The sequence below is a fragment of the Ovis canadensis genome, chromosome 15 (assembly GCF_042477335.2).
Source record: "Ovis canadensis isolate MfBH-ARS-UI-01 breed Bighorn chromosome 15, ARS-UI_OviCan_v2, whole genome shotgun sequence".
Taxonomy (NCBI): Eukaryota; Metazoa; Chordata; class Mammalia; order Artiodactyla; family Bovidae; genus Ovis; species Ovis canadensis.
Genome location: NC_091259.1, coordinates 13050920 through 13066280, shown reverse-complemented (window position 1 = coordinate 13066280; position 15361 = coordinate 13050920). Strand labels below are relative to the sequence as shown.

At 36.1% G+C, this 15361-nt stretch overlaps 1 protein-coding gene across 4 annotated transcripts in view; it reads left to right on the top strand.

The window, feature by feature from the left end:
• Positions 1-15361, top strand: part of DYNC2H1 (dynein cytoplasmic 2 heavy chain 1) — a 493166-nt gene that overhangs the window by 59447 nt on the left and 418358 nt on the right. For all 4 annotated transcript variants that reach the window (XM_069554796.1, XM_069554794.1, XM_069554793.1 and 1 more), the window contains exons 29-34: positions 1806-1918; positions 3911-4030; positions 9392-9542; positions 11500-11705; positions 12985-13167; positions 13748-13930. In XM_069554796.1, the coding sequence (XP_069410897.1) occupies positions 1806-1918; positions 3911-4030; positions 9392-9542; positions 11500-11705; positions 12985-13167; positions 13748-13930 (956 nt within the window). The remainder of the gene's footprint in view (positions 1-1805; positions 1919-3910; positions 4031-9391; positions 9543-11499; positions 11706-12984; positions 13168-13747; positions 13931-15361) is intronic.

Here is a 15361-nt window from a genome sequence, read left to right as displayed (position 1 = left end):
ACATAAGCAGTGGTATTATAGCTGCGTCCATGAAACATCTGTGAGTCATTTAGCTCAGTTTTGCATATGTCGAGATGACATCTTGAGTGAGATCTAAAGAATATATGTCTTAGTGCTAGATACTCAATCGTGCCCGACTCTCTGTGACCCCATAGACTATAGCCTGCCGAGCTCCTCTGTCCATGGAATTCTCCAGGCTAGGATACTGGAGTCTGTTGCCATTTCCTTCTGCAAACATAAGTCTTGAAAGTGAAAGTGGAAGTCACTCAGTCATGTCCAACTCTTTGCAACCCCATGGACTGTATACAGTACATGGAATTCTCCAGGCCAGAATACTGGAATGGGTAGCGTTTCCCTTCTCCAGGGGATGTTCCCACCCAGGGATTGAACCCAGGTCTCCTGCACTGCAGGTGGATTCTTTACCAGCTGAGCCACAAGGGAAGCCCAATATAAGGTCTGGAAGTGAGGAAGATAAGTTTAAAGGTCTCCAGAGTATCATCCCAGTAGCAGGGGTACCTGGAATGGAAATGTAAAATTGGGAGTCATCTGTGTAGAGATGATAATTGTTTACTAGCTAAGTTCTGTCTGACTCTTGTGACCCCATGGACTATAGCTCGCTAGGCTCCTCTGTCCATGGGGTTTCCCAGGCAAGAATACTGGGATGGGTTGCTGTTTCCTTTTCCAGGGGATCTTCCCCACCGACGGATGAAACCTGAGTCTCTGGTATTGGTAGGTGGATTCATTACCACTGAGTGACCAGGAAGCCCATAAATGATGATTAGGTTATAGGAATAGGAGAGATTACCTGGTAAAGTGGAGAGTTACAGTGCCAGATGCTTTGATGTTGTTGAATCATTTAAGTTGAGTAATTGCATTTGGAGTTGGTTTGCTACACAAACAATGATTGTTATTATTTTCTTAAAATATTATTTGTTGGAAAAAGAAATTTCATCTTCACTTATATTCAGGGATTAGCGGACTATAGGCCTACAGGCCAAATCTAATTTACTATCTGTTTTTTTTTTTTTAAAAGAAGCTTTTGTTGAAAGGAATACCACCATGCCCATTATTGTCTGTAGCTGCTTTTGTACTACAAGCATAGAGTTGAGTGATTGACAAAGAGATAGGACCGTAAAAACCTCAAATAATTACTCTTCGTTGTTTTACAGAAGTATTTACTAACCATTGTGTATCCTAAGCTTTAAAGTGCTTATATCTATAACTGACTTGGCCTATGGAGATAGTAGAAAGAGTTCTTCTAATCACAAAGTTTGCTTTCAAGTTCTACTTCTACTATATGTTAGCTATTAGTATACCTCTCTGAAATCTAGTTTCTTTCTTTAAATTGTAAATAGTAATCTATGGAGTTTTTCTGAAGATACAAACTAGGTCATGTCTGTTTTTTATACCATAAAGTGAGTGTAAATTTTGGGAAAATGAAGTGTTGTTTGCTTTCCCCCTTTGCTCTTATCTTTTCATCTCACATAAGTGGAATCATCAGTATGTATTCTTATGCGCTCATTTGTGCCTGGCTTTTTTCAGTCATCATAATATTTTCAACTATATTTTATTCCTTTCTTTGCTGAAAATAGTTGTGCAAATATATCACAGTTTCTCATTCACCTTTTGGGTATTTGGTTTGTTTCTAGTTTTTGGTGATGAAAAGCTGTTCTTTTTTATTATATAACTGAACTAATATAATTCTAATATATAAATATGTTATGAAGTATCCATTTTGTAATCATATATAATATCTAATAACTGTGTTTAAGGAAGCTTTGCATTTAAATTGTTTTGTAATATAGGCATACACAGCGTCTGTTTTGATGAGGAATTAAAACATATAACTGCAATGAAATCTTTAGAAGGAGAAGTTGTACCTTTTAAAAATAAAGTTCTTCTGTCCAATAATGTAGAGGTAAGTAATTCTTTTCAAATGTGAAAGTATAAAAAATTAACAGTATGAACTTTGTATCAAAAGTAATTTGGTCAATTTGTAGAGTATGTTGGTTAATTTAGGCCTTTTAGGAACCTTTCTCATATCTTAAAAATAATTTTTTTTTGTTAGGTTCACAATGATTTAATATTAAGGAGAATATGAATTTTTAGTTTTTGGAATTGGAGCATGTAACTTTGAAAAGAACTTTTGCTTTGAAGTCAAAGAGACTTGGATATTAATTGTAGCTCCACAACTTATTAGCTAAATAACTTTGAGTCTCAGTTTTCTTAACTATTAAATGAGAAGTCCTACTAGCTATTGCAAAGCCTTTCATTGAAACTTAAACGAGATAATTGGTGTTAGGTACACTATAGTGTGACTTCCCAGTGGCACCAGTGGTTAAGAACCCACTTGCCAATACAGAAGACATAAGGGATGTAAATTTGATCCCTGGGTCGGGAAGATCCCCTGGAGGAGGGCATGGCAATCTACTCCAGTATTCTTGCCTGGAGAATCCCATGGACAGAGGAGCCTGGCAGGCTACAGCCTATAGGGTCGCAGAGTCAGATACAACTGAAACAACTCAGCACGCACACACGCATGCACACTATAGTGTTTGGAATATAAGTTCTCAATAAGTCTTTGTTCCTTTTTCCTTCAGGATCTGAGTTGTATAAGATGATTTAAGTGAACAAGTAAACTTGAAACTAGTGCATTTATACTACAACTATTGATTAATTTGTTCTATTGGACTAGAAGTGAACTGTCAAATGTCTATTACAGTTACACAGATAAAGCCAACAGCATTAGGATGTATGCATCAAATTATAATTTTTAAGTTCCAAAGTTATCTTCCAACTGCAAGTCAGGTCCATGCCTTATCATATATATGTCTGTACAGTTTATAAAATGTCCATTCGTGGTTGGGCCTCTACATCTTATTGGATATGGAGTGTATCATCAATCAGGTGGCTGTAAGCATAGATTTGTTAGGTAGATATCATGTTTGGTGAAGGGTTTTATTGTTTTTGCTGTTGTTTTCCTTTATTGTAATTTTATTAGGACTGGTGGAACACACAGAGAAAAAGCTGTTAGCAGCTGAGGTAGCACAGAACTCTGGAAGCTCCTGTGATGGTTGCAGAGGAGGTGTCTGCAGCCTCGCACCGAAAGCTCTTACTCTCTGGCTGCAGTGGCTTTTGAACTGGGCAAAAGCTTGTGCTCTTTTTAATACTGGAAAACACTCTAAAAATAAACAGTAGAAAGCTAGAACTTAGAGTTAAAATAGGTAATGATGAAAAGCTGCTGAAGCTTGCAGTTTTGTCCTTATATTTTGTTGAGAATGATGTAGTTTTTTAAAGTTAAGTACCGATTCTTAAATATTCATTGCTCTTTTGATCAGTTACCATTCTTATTTTGACCTTAGTTAACTTTTATTCTTTTATCTATAATCAAATAATTGAAAAATTGTTTTGACCTTGGAACAGAATTAATTTTGTTTGAAGAGGGAGCTTAACTCCTTAAAAAATATAGTTCACCTTAATGAAGCAGTCTCTTTTTATAGTTACAGTTTTCTAAATATGAGATCATCAGGTTAGCATGAGCCAAGGGACTTAGCCCGTCAGTGTGGCTCTAATTTTCTGGCCCAGCTGTCTAGTTTGGTTTGTCATAATGACGAAATGAATGAGTTACTTTTTAAATGTTCATATTTTTTTGGTTTGTATGGATGATGATAGTGATCACTAACTACAAATTTTTGAGTTTCACACTTAGCATTATCCCAAGAGGTGAAAAAAAGTTATTTTCAATTTATTTAAATAATTTATTTAAAAATATATGCCATTTAGCACATTTTTGGAATGTGAGAGTCAGTAAGAAATTATAACCTTCATGAAATAAAAAATAGAGTCATTAGGTTGTGTTTTTCTTTTATGACTGTGTAATAAGAAATACATTTTCTAATCTTATTTTCAGACTTGGTTAAATGATTTATCCTTGGAAATGAAGCAAACTTTGAAAGAGTTGTTGATAGAATGTGTTACTGCCGGTCGAAGTTCTCAAGGTGCAATTGACCCATCCTTTTTCCCTTCACAGGTAAGGGAATGTTTTCGTTAGAAGTAGGCATGGTATCATTGGGAGAGCCCTGATCTAGAGGTCAGGAGGCTTAAACAACTGGGATCTTTGTTGTCCCTTTATCTAGCAGTGAACATTTGACAAATTGCTTACCTTCCTCAGTCCCTCAACTGTAAAATGTGAGGTAGGAACTGCACGATAGTGAAATTCCCTTCCAGCTCCATTAGTTTGCTATAATTTGGATGCGTTCAAAGCAGAAACCTGTTGACATTGCAGCTATCAAGCCAGTGGGGGGTAGAATTGGGAGGCAGAATCAGTGATGTAGTACTTTCCTGGTTCCAGATGCTTAGTCCTTCACTGATGGAGTCACAGGCTCTATAACTTTGTCTCTCACCCTTCCCATGAACTAATATAGGAGACTGGAGCTGGCAGAAGTTTAGCAGAGTGTTATTGTAGGTCTTAAGGCAGGAATACTGAAGTGGTTTGCCATTCCCTTCTCCAGTTGACCACATTTTGTCAGAACTCTCCACCATGACCCGTCTATCTTGGGTGGCCCCACATAGCATGGCTCATAGTTTCACTGAGTTAGACAAGGCTGTGGTCCATGTGATTAGATTGGTTAGTTTTCTGTGATGGTGGTTTTCAGTCTGTCTGCCCTATGATGGAGAAGGATAAGAGGCTTATGAAAGGTTCCTGATGGGAGAGACTGACTGAGGCGGAAACTGGGTCTTGTTCTGTGGGCAGGGCCATGCTCAGTAAATCTTTAATCCAATTTTCTGTTGATGGGTGGGGCTGTGTTCCCTCCCTGCTATTTACCTGGGGCCAAACTATGGTAGAGGTAATAAAGATAATGGTAACCTCAAAATGCTTTTGAACTGTGGTGTTGGAGAAGACTATTTTGAGTCCCTTGGACTGCAAGGAGGTCCAACCAGTCCATCCTAAAGGAAATCAGTCCCGAATGTTCATTGAAAGGACTGATGTTGAAGTTGAAACTCCAATACTTTGGCCACCTGGTATGAAGAACTGACTCATTGGAAAAGACCCTGATGCTGGGAAAGATTGAAGGCAGGAGGAGAAGGGGACGACAGAGGATGAGATGGTTGGATGGCATCACTGACTCAATGGACATGATTTTGAGTAAACTGTGGGAGCTGGTGATGGACAGGGAGGCCTGGCATGCTGTAGTCCATGGGGTCACAAAGAGTCAGACACAACTGAGCGACTGAACTGAACTGAACTGAAGTGTAGGTCTGAAACAATCACAGCCCTGAACTAGAACTTTAACAGCAGAGCTAAGTTGCAAGGTTGATATAGATATTGCTGCAGGTCAGTGTTTATAGCAACTTATTTCTGAAACACTGGATGTTGGATATGTATCACAAAACTTGTTCTCACAAAACTTGTTCTGAGACATATTAAAGTATAGCACTAGGACTTGGATTAAATATCCTGCCTTGTTCAGGATTAGTTTTACTACTGGTTGAGACTAACACTATACAGGTAGGATATCAGGAACTTTAGTTCTTAGGGACTATGAAAGGTAGGCATTGAGATAATCTGTGATTTCTCACAGGAAAATCTACCTGTTTTTTGTTTTTCAAATTAAAACATTTAGCAGCTGTTGGAACAGGTTTTTATACTGGTTCTTGTAAAGCATGAGAAGTTAGATAGGAAACTTGCAACATTTTAGACTGTTAGCTATTTTACCATTTGTATCAGTTGCAACTTTTAGCAGTTTAAGTCAAGTTAAAATATGTTTTAAAAAAATCTTAAGTTCTTAGAGAAAAATAAAAATAATCATTGATGAGTAAAATAATGCCATTGCAAAGCCAGAATTAAAGTGTTTTATTACCTCTGGAAATCTTTCCTAGTATTCTGTCAATTTCCAGGTAGGATTTAAATTGACTTAGAATAAAAGACACAATATTAAAAAATATACAAAAGTAAGAATTGCAATTAGATTGAGGAAGTGAGAGTTTTACCAGGAGATGTATTAGGGTTTACAGTCTAAAGAAGGTTGCTGAATTGAGCATGAAACAGTTCTGGGTTCTGAGCAGTCAAGAAAAAATATGAATTACTAAAATGTAAATAGCTCATTTACAAGCTGGTTTTAGAAAAGGCAGAGGAGCCAGAGATCAAATTGACAACATCCGCTGGATCATGGAAAAAGCAAGAGAGTTCCAGAAAAACATCTATTTCTGCTTTATTGACTATGCCAAAGCCTTTGACTGTGTGGATCACAATAAACTGTGGAAAATTCTGAAAGAGATGGGAATACCAGACCACCTGACCTGCCTCTTGAGAGACCTATATGCAGGTCAGGAAGCAACAGTTAGAACTGGACATGAACAACAGGAAATGGGAAAAGGAGTATGTCAAGGCTATATATTGTCACCCTGCTTATTGAACTTCTATGCAGAGTACATCATGAGAAACGCTGGGCTGGAAGAAGCACGAGCTGGAATCAAGATTGCTGGGAGAAATATCAATAACCTCATATGCAGATGACACCACCCTTATGGCAGAAAGTGAAGAGGAACTAAAAAGCCTCTTGATGAAAGTGAGAGAGGAGAATGAAAAAGTTGGCTTAAAGCTCAACATTCAGAAAATGAAGATCATGGCATCTGGTCCCATCACTTCATGGGAAATAGATGGGGAAACAGTGGAAACAGTGCCAGACTTTATTTTGGGGGTCTCCAAAATCACTGCAGATGATGGCTGCAGCCATGAAATTAAAAGAGGCTTACTCCTTGGAAGAAAAGTTATGACCAACCTAGATAGCATATTCAAAAGCAGAGATGTTACTTTGCCATCAAAGGTCCATCTAGTCAAGGTTATGGTTTTTCCAGTGGTCATGTATGGATGTGAGAGTTGGACTGTGAAGAAAGCTGAGCGCCGAAGAATTGATACTTTTGAAGTGTGGTGTTGGAGAAGACTCTTGAGAGTCCTTTGGACTGCAAGGAGATCCAACCCGTCCATTCTGAAGGAGATCATCCCTGAGTGTTCCTTGGAAGGAGTGATGCTAAAGCTGAAACTCTGGGTGTCCTTTGGAAGGAATGATGCTAAAGCTGAAACTCCAGTACTTTGGCCACCTCATGTGAAGAGTTGACTCACTGGAAAAGACTCTGATGCTGGGAGGGATTGAGGGCAGGAGGAAAAGGGGATGACAGAGGATGAGATGGCTGGATGGCATCACTGGCTCGATGGACATGGTTCTGAGTGAACTTTTGGAGTTGGTGATGGACAGGGAGGCCTGGCGTGCTGCAATTCATGGGGTCGCAAAGAGTCGGACACGACTTAGTGACTGAACTGAACCGAACTGAAATAGCTCATTATCTTTGTAAAAATGTGAACTACTAAAAATATAAATGTAAATAGTTCATTAGCTCTGTAAAAATGTGAACTACTAAACTGTATCTAGAAAATAATTCTAGTTTACTAGCAGTTAATGTTAAGAAAAAATTATCTCAAGAGACCATATATAAATGGATTGAATAGTATAATTGTCTACATGAATGTCTGAAACAGGTTACTGTGTGCTGTTATTCAGTTCTCTAAAGACATCTTTGTGAGGACCTGAAATAAGGTGGGGAAGGCACTTTCCCATCTGGGAAGGAGGCAGCATAATAAAGTGGAAAGATTCTGACTTACCTTGGTTCACATCCTATCTTTGGAGTGATTCTTTGGGCCACTTAGTTAAGAGGGTGTAATAACACCTCCATGGCAACTCATTTGAAGGTTAAATTTTATTAGTGGAGCAGCACCCTTAATGACCATTATATTTTAGGCAATTAAAATCTTAGTGTCTGTTCAGGTATCTGAATGGTAATGTGACATGAGAATTAGTCAAGACTAATGTCTTGAGTATCATTTCTGTTAGTCTCTCATAGAAAGTATAGCAGACTGTGAAAAATTGAGATATTGATGTGCACTTATTTATAACACAGAAATTCAGTAGTACCGCCTGAATGAAACTCCACATATGTACATATTAGTTTCGAAGTGGCATGTGAACATTTTCATATGAAAATTAAAGAGCAAAGTCTTTTCTTACAAAGCAAATTTGGATTTGTTGAAATACTTTCCAGTTCAGTTCAGTCACTCAGTCATGTCTGACTCTGCGACCCCTTGAAGTGCAGCACGCCAGGCTTCCCTGTCCATCACCAGCTCTCAGAGCTTACTCAAACTCCTGTCCATCGAGTTGGTGATGCCAACCAACCATCTCATCCTCTGACATCCCCTTTTCCTTCTCCTTCAATCTTTCGCAGCATCAGGGTCTTTTCCAATGAGTCAGTTCTTCACATCAGGTGGCCAAAGTAAATACATTACCATATACTTGATGAATTAAATGTTTTACCATATACTTGATTAAAGAATCTGGTGAGTTTTGTACTACAAAGTATGAGAGATGACTTTGCCTTGGAAAGTTACTAATTTATTTTCTTTTTTGTTAAAGAACTTGATGTGGTACTTATATAATGTTCTGACTTAGAGCAAACAACCCCTTAGCCTGCTATATTGTTTTAAAATGTCTGTATAGATAATGAGTTCATCTGAGAAATAGAGGCATTTAATGATCTTTTCTGGGTGCTAAAAGGTAAATATAAGAAAAAGACGATCTGTTCAGTAGTAATTGGTCAGTAGCTTTAGCGCTTTATATGATGATAGATGGTCCATCTTTATATGATGATGGATGGTCTTTAGTTTAAAGGAGGGTCCTTTTCCATCTAAGAACTGTTTCAAAGTATTTTAAAATATGTTTTTAAAATCTGGTATTTAAATGTATCGTTTGCTTTATCAGTAACCTTGCTATATAGGTTATATTACAGAAATCCTCACAAACAGCATTAATATTTCATATTTTATGGGAACATGAAGATAATCTATATTTAGTCTCTATTTATGGGGATTAGATTGAGCATACAAATCTTGCTTTAAGATAAAATTGGTATTTTGAAATTGTAGACTTCAGTGGTATACTGAGAGATTATTTTCGAATGCTACAAGATTACTCTTTTTATTAAATAGGGTTAAATATTCTGATATCTTTGCTGGTTAACAGAAGCCATCTATGAAGCGAGTCATGGGAAGAAAGTACAAAGGCACTGAGGTTATAATAAGCTTAGTGCGCTCAAAGGCCCAAAAATAGGCCTGTAGAAGAACAGTGAGAGATGATTTCTGAGAAGTAGGCTTCAGCTGCATCACACAATGCTTTTCCTACAGATGTATTACTCTGTTAATATTTGAGGTGCCAGTAAGACATTCACGTAGGGAGATCCAATATGTAATTGGAAATTTGGAGAGAGGTATCTTTCCTTACGTTTATAAAATATTTCTAAATAAATTCACCTTTTAAAAATAATTTTTCTCTTTATTCATTAGATATTATGCTTGGCAGAACAGATTAAATTCACTGAAGATGTAGAAAATGCTATCAAAGATCATAGTCTTCATCAGATTGAAACACAGCTGGTAAATAAGTTAGAGCGCTATACTAACATTGATACAAGTTCTGAGGATCCAGGGAATACTGGTATGGAAAAATGTTCCATTTTTTGCTGACTTTTGTTATTTGAACATTTCTTTTAGTATTCTATCTTAATTTATCTATTGTGCTTTTGTCTGTCAATCAATCAATAATCTGTCTATTTTGGAGGTTAATTTAGAAATTATAATAGATATACTTTACTTTTATATTGTACTTGGAATCAATAATTTATTATTTTTAATGGAATGTAGAAACCTTACCATTGTATAGATTTCTTTATCCTCCCCCTTTGTTTTCAATGTGTATAGATATTTACCTTTATCTATATATTATATATTAGATATATATTTATGTGTGTATATATATAGATATTTATCTATATACATTGAAAACTCCATGAGAGTCTAACTTTTCCTTTTACCATCACCTGTATCTCAGAGGACCTGAGAATAGTTTATTGTATTTAGATGCTTACCATTTTTGTTGCCGATCCTTCATCTTGGTTTCTTCCGGTGTCATTATCTTTGTTTGAAGAATTTCGTTTAGTGTTTCTTTTAGAGCTTCCCTGGTAGCTCAGAGGTTAAACCGTCTGCTGCAATGCGGGAGACCTGGGTTCGATCCCTGGATCGGGGAGATCCCCTGGAGAAGGAAATGGCAACCCACTCCAGTATTCTTGCCTGGAGAATCCCATGGATGGAGGAGCCTGGTGGGTACAGCCCATGGGGTTGCAAAGAGTCGGACACGACTGAGCGACTTCACTTCACTCACTTGCTGAATATGAATCTTACAGATTTCCTTCACTTGAGAATATCTGCATTTCACCTTTATTATCTTTTCTGATGTGAGGTTTTTTTTTTTTTTTTGGTTCTTTTCATGTCGAATGATTTCAGATTGTATCCTGGACATTTTGAATATTGTGTTACAATAATCTAAATCTTATTTAAATTTTCCGGATAGTGTTGATATTTTTCTGTGAGCAAGTGCTCTCTTTAGGTTCAGCCCCAAGTTCCAGTCAGCCTTCTGTGGGCTGTGGGTCCCACGTCTGTTCTGTCTGTGCTGTGTTCTTCAGATCCTCGGACCTTTCCCACATGTGTGCCGCCTAGTGGCCAGTCATTAAAGTCCGATTTAGTCGGCACCTCAGGCTAGGTTCAGTTCTTTCATGAAGAAGTTTCCAGGATGTCTTCCCAGGCTCCTCCTGCTCCGTGAACTCCCCCGGGTTCTGTGGTTCCCTCGGGCTACCCTTTTGACTTCCGGTCAGAGAGCAGGGGCTCCATGTGCTCTCCCGCACACTTCCTGTGACGGGGCCCGTGTCTTAAGCCATCTGATGGAGAGAAGAGAGAAGAGCAGTAAGGGTTTGTCTCCCTTTCTTGGGGTCATGGCTCCTCTAATTTGAGAGGGCGGTTCTCTTCCTTCAGAGTTTTAGGCATTTCTGGGATTCCCCTGCCAGCACTGTGGCTATGGGGAGACTCCTTTTTTGCTTTTCAACTCGGAGGTAGAGGCCTTGTCCTTGAACTCTCTCTGGTAACACCACTATGGTTTCTGGCAACACTGAGTCCAGGTCCATGCATATAAGAGAGAAAAAAGGAAAAAGGTAAACTTAGCACTGGTTTGGTTGTACTTCTGATTCTGTGCTTCCCCAGTTTGCCTGATACTCTTTACTTTTGCTTAAATAGCTGTTTAATGCAGGTTGTCTTGTGTTTTATACCTGCATTCAGAGGGAGAGCCAGGCTGAGTGTCCTTACTCCCTTGGAGAAGGACCTAGAACCCCTGTTTCATTGAATTTTTAGTTTTTACACTCACAGTTCTTATTGGTGCATTTGACGTTCTTTTGAGTTGCATGATGTATGTTACTGTACTGTTAAGATGGATTATGAAATTAAATGCACTAAAGAATCATATATATATAAATTTGCTAAGGAATCATTCATATATATACATATAAAATGTTAAAGTACATAAATCACAGGCTAACATTTTCTCCAATTATTTTAATTGTATACAGAATCTGGCATTCTGGAGCTTAAACTTAAAGCACTTATTCTTGATATTATTCATAATATTGATGTGGTGAAGCAGTTAAACCAAGTGCAAATTCATACAACTGAAGACTGGGCTTGGAAAAAACAAGTTAGGTTCTATATGAAAAGTGATGACACATGTTATGTTCAAATGGTGGATTCTGAACTTCAGTATACTTATGAATACCAGGTATGCCTTGTGGCAGAAATGTTTAATTTTTCCAGTTAGAAATTATTTACTTTAAAGGAAATTTGCTATTGAATGAAAGAGTTATTTTAATTTTAGTTGTAACTTTTTAAGAGTTTTGTTTGTGTTATTGTCTTCTGTTTCATCATACTTAGAAAGATGCTATATTGGAAAAATTCTATTTACAAAAAAGTTAAAATAATGGCAGTGTTGTGTTGAATTCTTTAAATGTGCCATTTCTTGAAGTAGTATTTATTTATGTAGACTGAAATATGTCTCTAATCCAAAGAGAAGTGAATATTAGGCAACCTTGGTAGAAACAATTTGGTTTGTGTCTCCTTTTACAAGGCCAAAATTAGTTGATATGTTAAAGTATGTTTGTTAAATATCTTAAGTTTGCAAGGTAAAAGAATTTTAAAGCAAATAATGTAATCTATTCTCAAAAAATCCACCTGTATGCTCTTTGCCTTTTTCCATCATAGTGAATCAGTCATCAGGATATGTTTGACATTTATGTTAATAAGCATGTCAGGAGAATTGCCTGCTGGCTCTTTCAAAAAGGAAATGAATTTTGAGACCCAAATCTGTCCACTTAAATTGATGAAAAAACTCTATAAAATGCAATTTGAATCTGTTTTTTGAGAATTATTTGGTAATTTAAGATTATTAATTTCATAAGGAATTTTCCAAATTAATTATACTTTGATATTTCCAAAGTAGTTCTGATTTGTGAAGATGGTAAAATTTAAGGAATTTTAAAATACAAAATAGAATTATTGTATACAATTGTATTTAGTTGTATTGGAAAGTGTATAATTGTATACAGGTTTTGAATTTATCTGTCTTCGAGGTATATATTTGTGACATTATCAAGAACTTGATTGGGGTATATATACATATGTGTGTATGTATATATATATGTATATGTGTATATATATATATATGGCTGAGTCCCTTCACTGTTCACCTGAAACTGTCACAACATTGTTAATTGGCTATACCCCAATACAAAATTTTTTGATGTTAAAAAACAAAAAAGAACTTGAGGGACTATATGGAAAACCTAACAGTTTATCAACTGAGGATAGAATAAAATGTATGCTTAAGAAATAACTAAGTTTAATTCTTTTGTGCTTTAGAAAGTTTCTTTACTAAAGTATGTTTTAGTAAACAATTTTAAACTTTTGTTGCCTTCTAGACTTTTTAACTAGAATCTCTCACTATATGATATTTGTAATGTTGAATAGAATAGGAATGTTTGAAATTTATATTTCTCATATAGGGTAATGCTCCCAAGCTGGTTTACACTCCTCTGACGGACAAGTGCTACCTAACTCTCACTCAAGCCATGAAGATGGGACTTGGAGGAAATCCTTATGGTCCAGCTGGAACTGGAAAAACTGAATCAGTAAAGGCTTTAGGTGGACTTCTTGGAAGACAAGTTTTAGTTTTCAATTGTGATGAGGTAGAATAAATAATTATCTAACTATGTAATAGTGTCTTAGATGTTTGAAATAGTTTTTACATATTTATATATATGAAATGCTATCGTTTAAATCACTCTACTTCTCAAAATGAAATTTGTTTTGAGAAGTAAAATGGAGAGAGGTTGCATATAGTATAGTCTAAAAGCTTTTCTAAAGATAAGTATTATAAGACATAATTTTAAATATTGAATGAAGATTTATGTTAGAGTGTAGAAAAACACTTTTGTAAGGAGAATAGTGAAGATAGGAGGAGAAAATCTTAAATTCATTTAAAGTACCATTTTCAGAGCATTATGTGTAGGATTTATATTTTGACTTAGAGAATAACTAAAACAAAATCTTTAGTTCTTGTGCTTTTCAGAATGCTTTCACATGAATTATTTTGTTTATTCCTTGAAACCACCCTAGTTTTTAAAAGAATAGCTATTTATTAATAAAGAACCAAAGGGCATAGATGGATGAAATGATTATCTTCTCACTAAATGATATAAAGTATTAGATTATTATTAGAGTTTTTAATTATGTTTAATGAATATAATTTTAATTGTTATTTTTAAGGGCATCGATGTGAAGTCAATGGGACGAATATTTGTTGGCTTGGTAAAGTGTGGGGCCTGGGGTTGTTTTGATGAATTCAATAGATTGGAAGAATCCGTACTGTCTGCAGTTTCTATGCAAATCCAGACAATTCAAGATGCTTTGAAGAATCATAGATCTGTGTGTGAGCTGCTTGGCAAGGAGGTATAGCTACATCGGAAATTTAAAGAATTAAAATATTTTATAAAACTTTGTGTTACTCATGCTCAGGCAAATAGTCTATCTTTATTGCTTCTGGCGCCCTTGTTTCTAATTTGTGACCAGTGTGTTAAACCTTTTTACCTGTGAATTGTCTCTGAATTTCTCACCTTTTTTTGGTCCCATTTCCACTATTCGTTTTCAAACTTTCAGTATTGAATAATCCAGTTATAATGTTTGCTAACGTTTATCAAACACTCTATGCTGGCACTGTGCTTAATGCTTTTATATTTTGTTTTACTTAATACTCACCACACTCCTTTGAGTTAGGTACTGTTATATTTTTTTTCACTTTACGGATGAGGAAACTACAGCTTGGTAAGTTAGCATAAGTAGTGGTGTTGGAAATTGAACTCAGGTGTGTCTAACTCTGAAATTCATGTTTTTAATCACTATTCTATATGAATCTTCATAAACATTTAGCTATTCTACTGCTGCTTACTTCTCCACATAGGAAATATACATTCATGTCATTAGAATGTAAACTTATTTGTATATAAAATATAGATTTCTCTCTATATATGTAATGGTGAGCACACTGGAAGTAGAAAGAGCTGTGAAATTATTCTCTTCTCCATAATGACATTTCACAATACGAGTTTTTCAGGGTAGGCTAAGTAGAACCAATTCCAGATTTCTTGTAACTTCTGAGTTTACCTGAGTAAAATTTAAATGTTTAAACTCTTTCTTCACAAAGAAAAGAGAAACTATTAAGTACCATCAAAATATATTTTTTCCCCTGTTCATTTTTGTCATTTCCTCCTCTTAGAAAGAAAAATTGTCCTTTTTGCCAACCCAAGCTAAATTTTCCATCTATACTTTGGGATCAGCTTCCCAGGGACTTTCTCTTCAGAGTTATTCCTGTCCTCTTTCTTCCCATTTCTCACTGGCTTTTAAACATAATCACATAATTTTCCTTCTAAATGATGTACAATATTATATATACTAATACTGTAGTATACTATTTAGTATAATTAAAACATAAGCAAAGTGAAAGTGAAAGTGAAATTGCTCAGTCTTGTCTGACTCTCTGTGTGACCCCATTGACTGTAGCCTACCAGTCTCCTCTATGGAATTTTGCAGGCAAGAATACTGGAGTGGGTTGCCATTTCCTTCTCCAGGGGATCTTCCTGACCCAGGGATCGAACCCAGCTCTCCTGCATTGCAGGCAGATGCTTTACCATCTGAGCCACCAGGGAAGCCCAAAACATAAGCAAACCTTCCCTTAATTCATCTTTTCTTCCACCATTCTTTTTTTCTTTTCTTTCCTTTATAGCCAGAGTTTTTACTCTAGGTATTTCTGCTTCATTGTTGTTCATTCATTGTTTACACATTATAATTCTAATTTTCTATTCTTACTGCTTTGTTGAAAATACT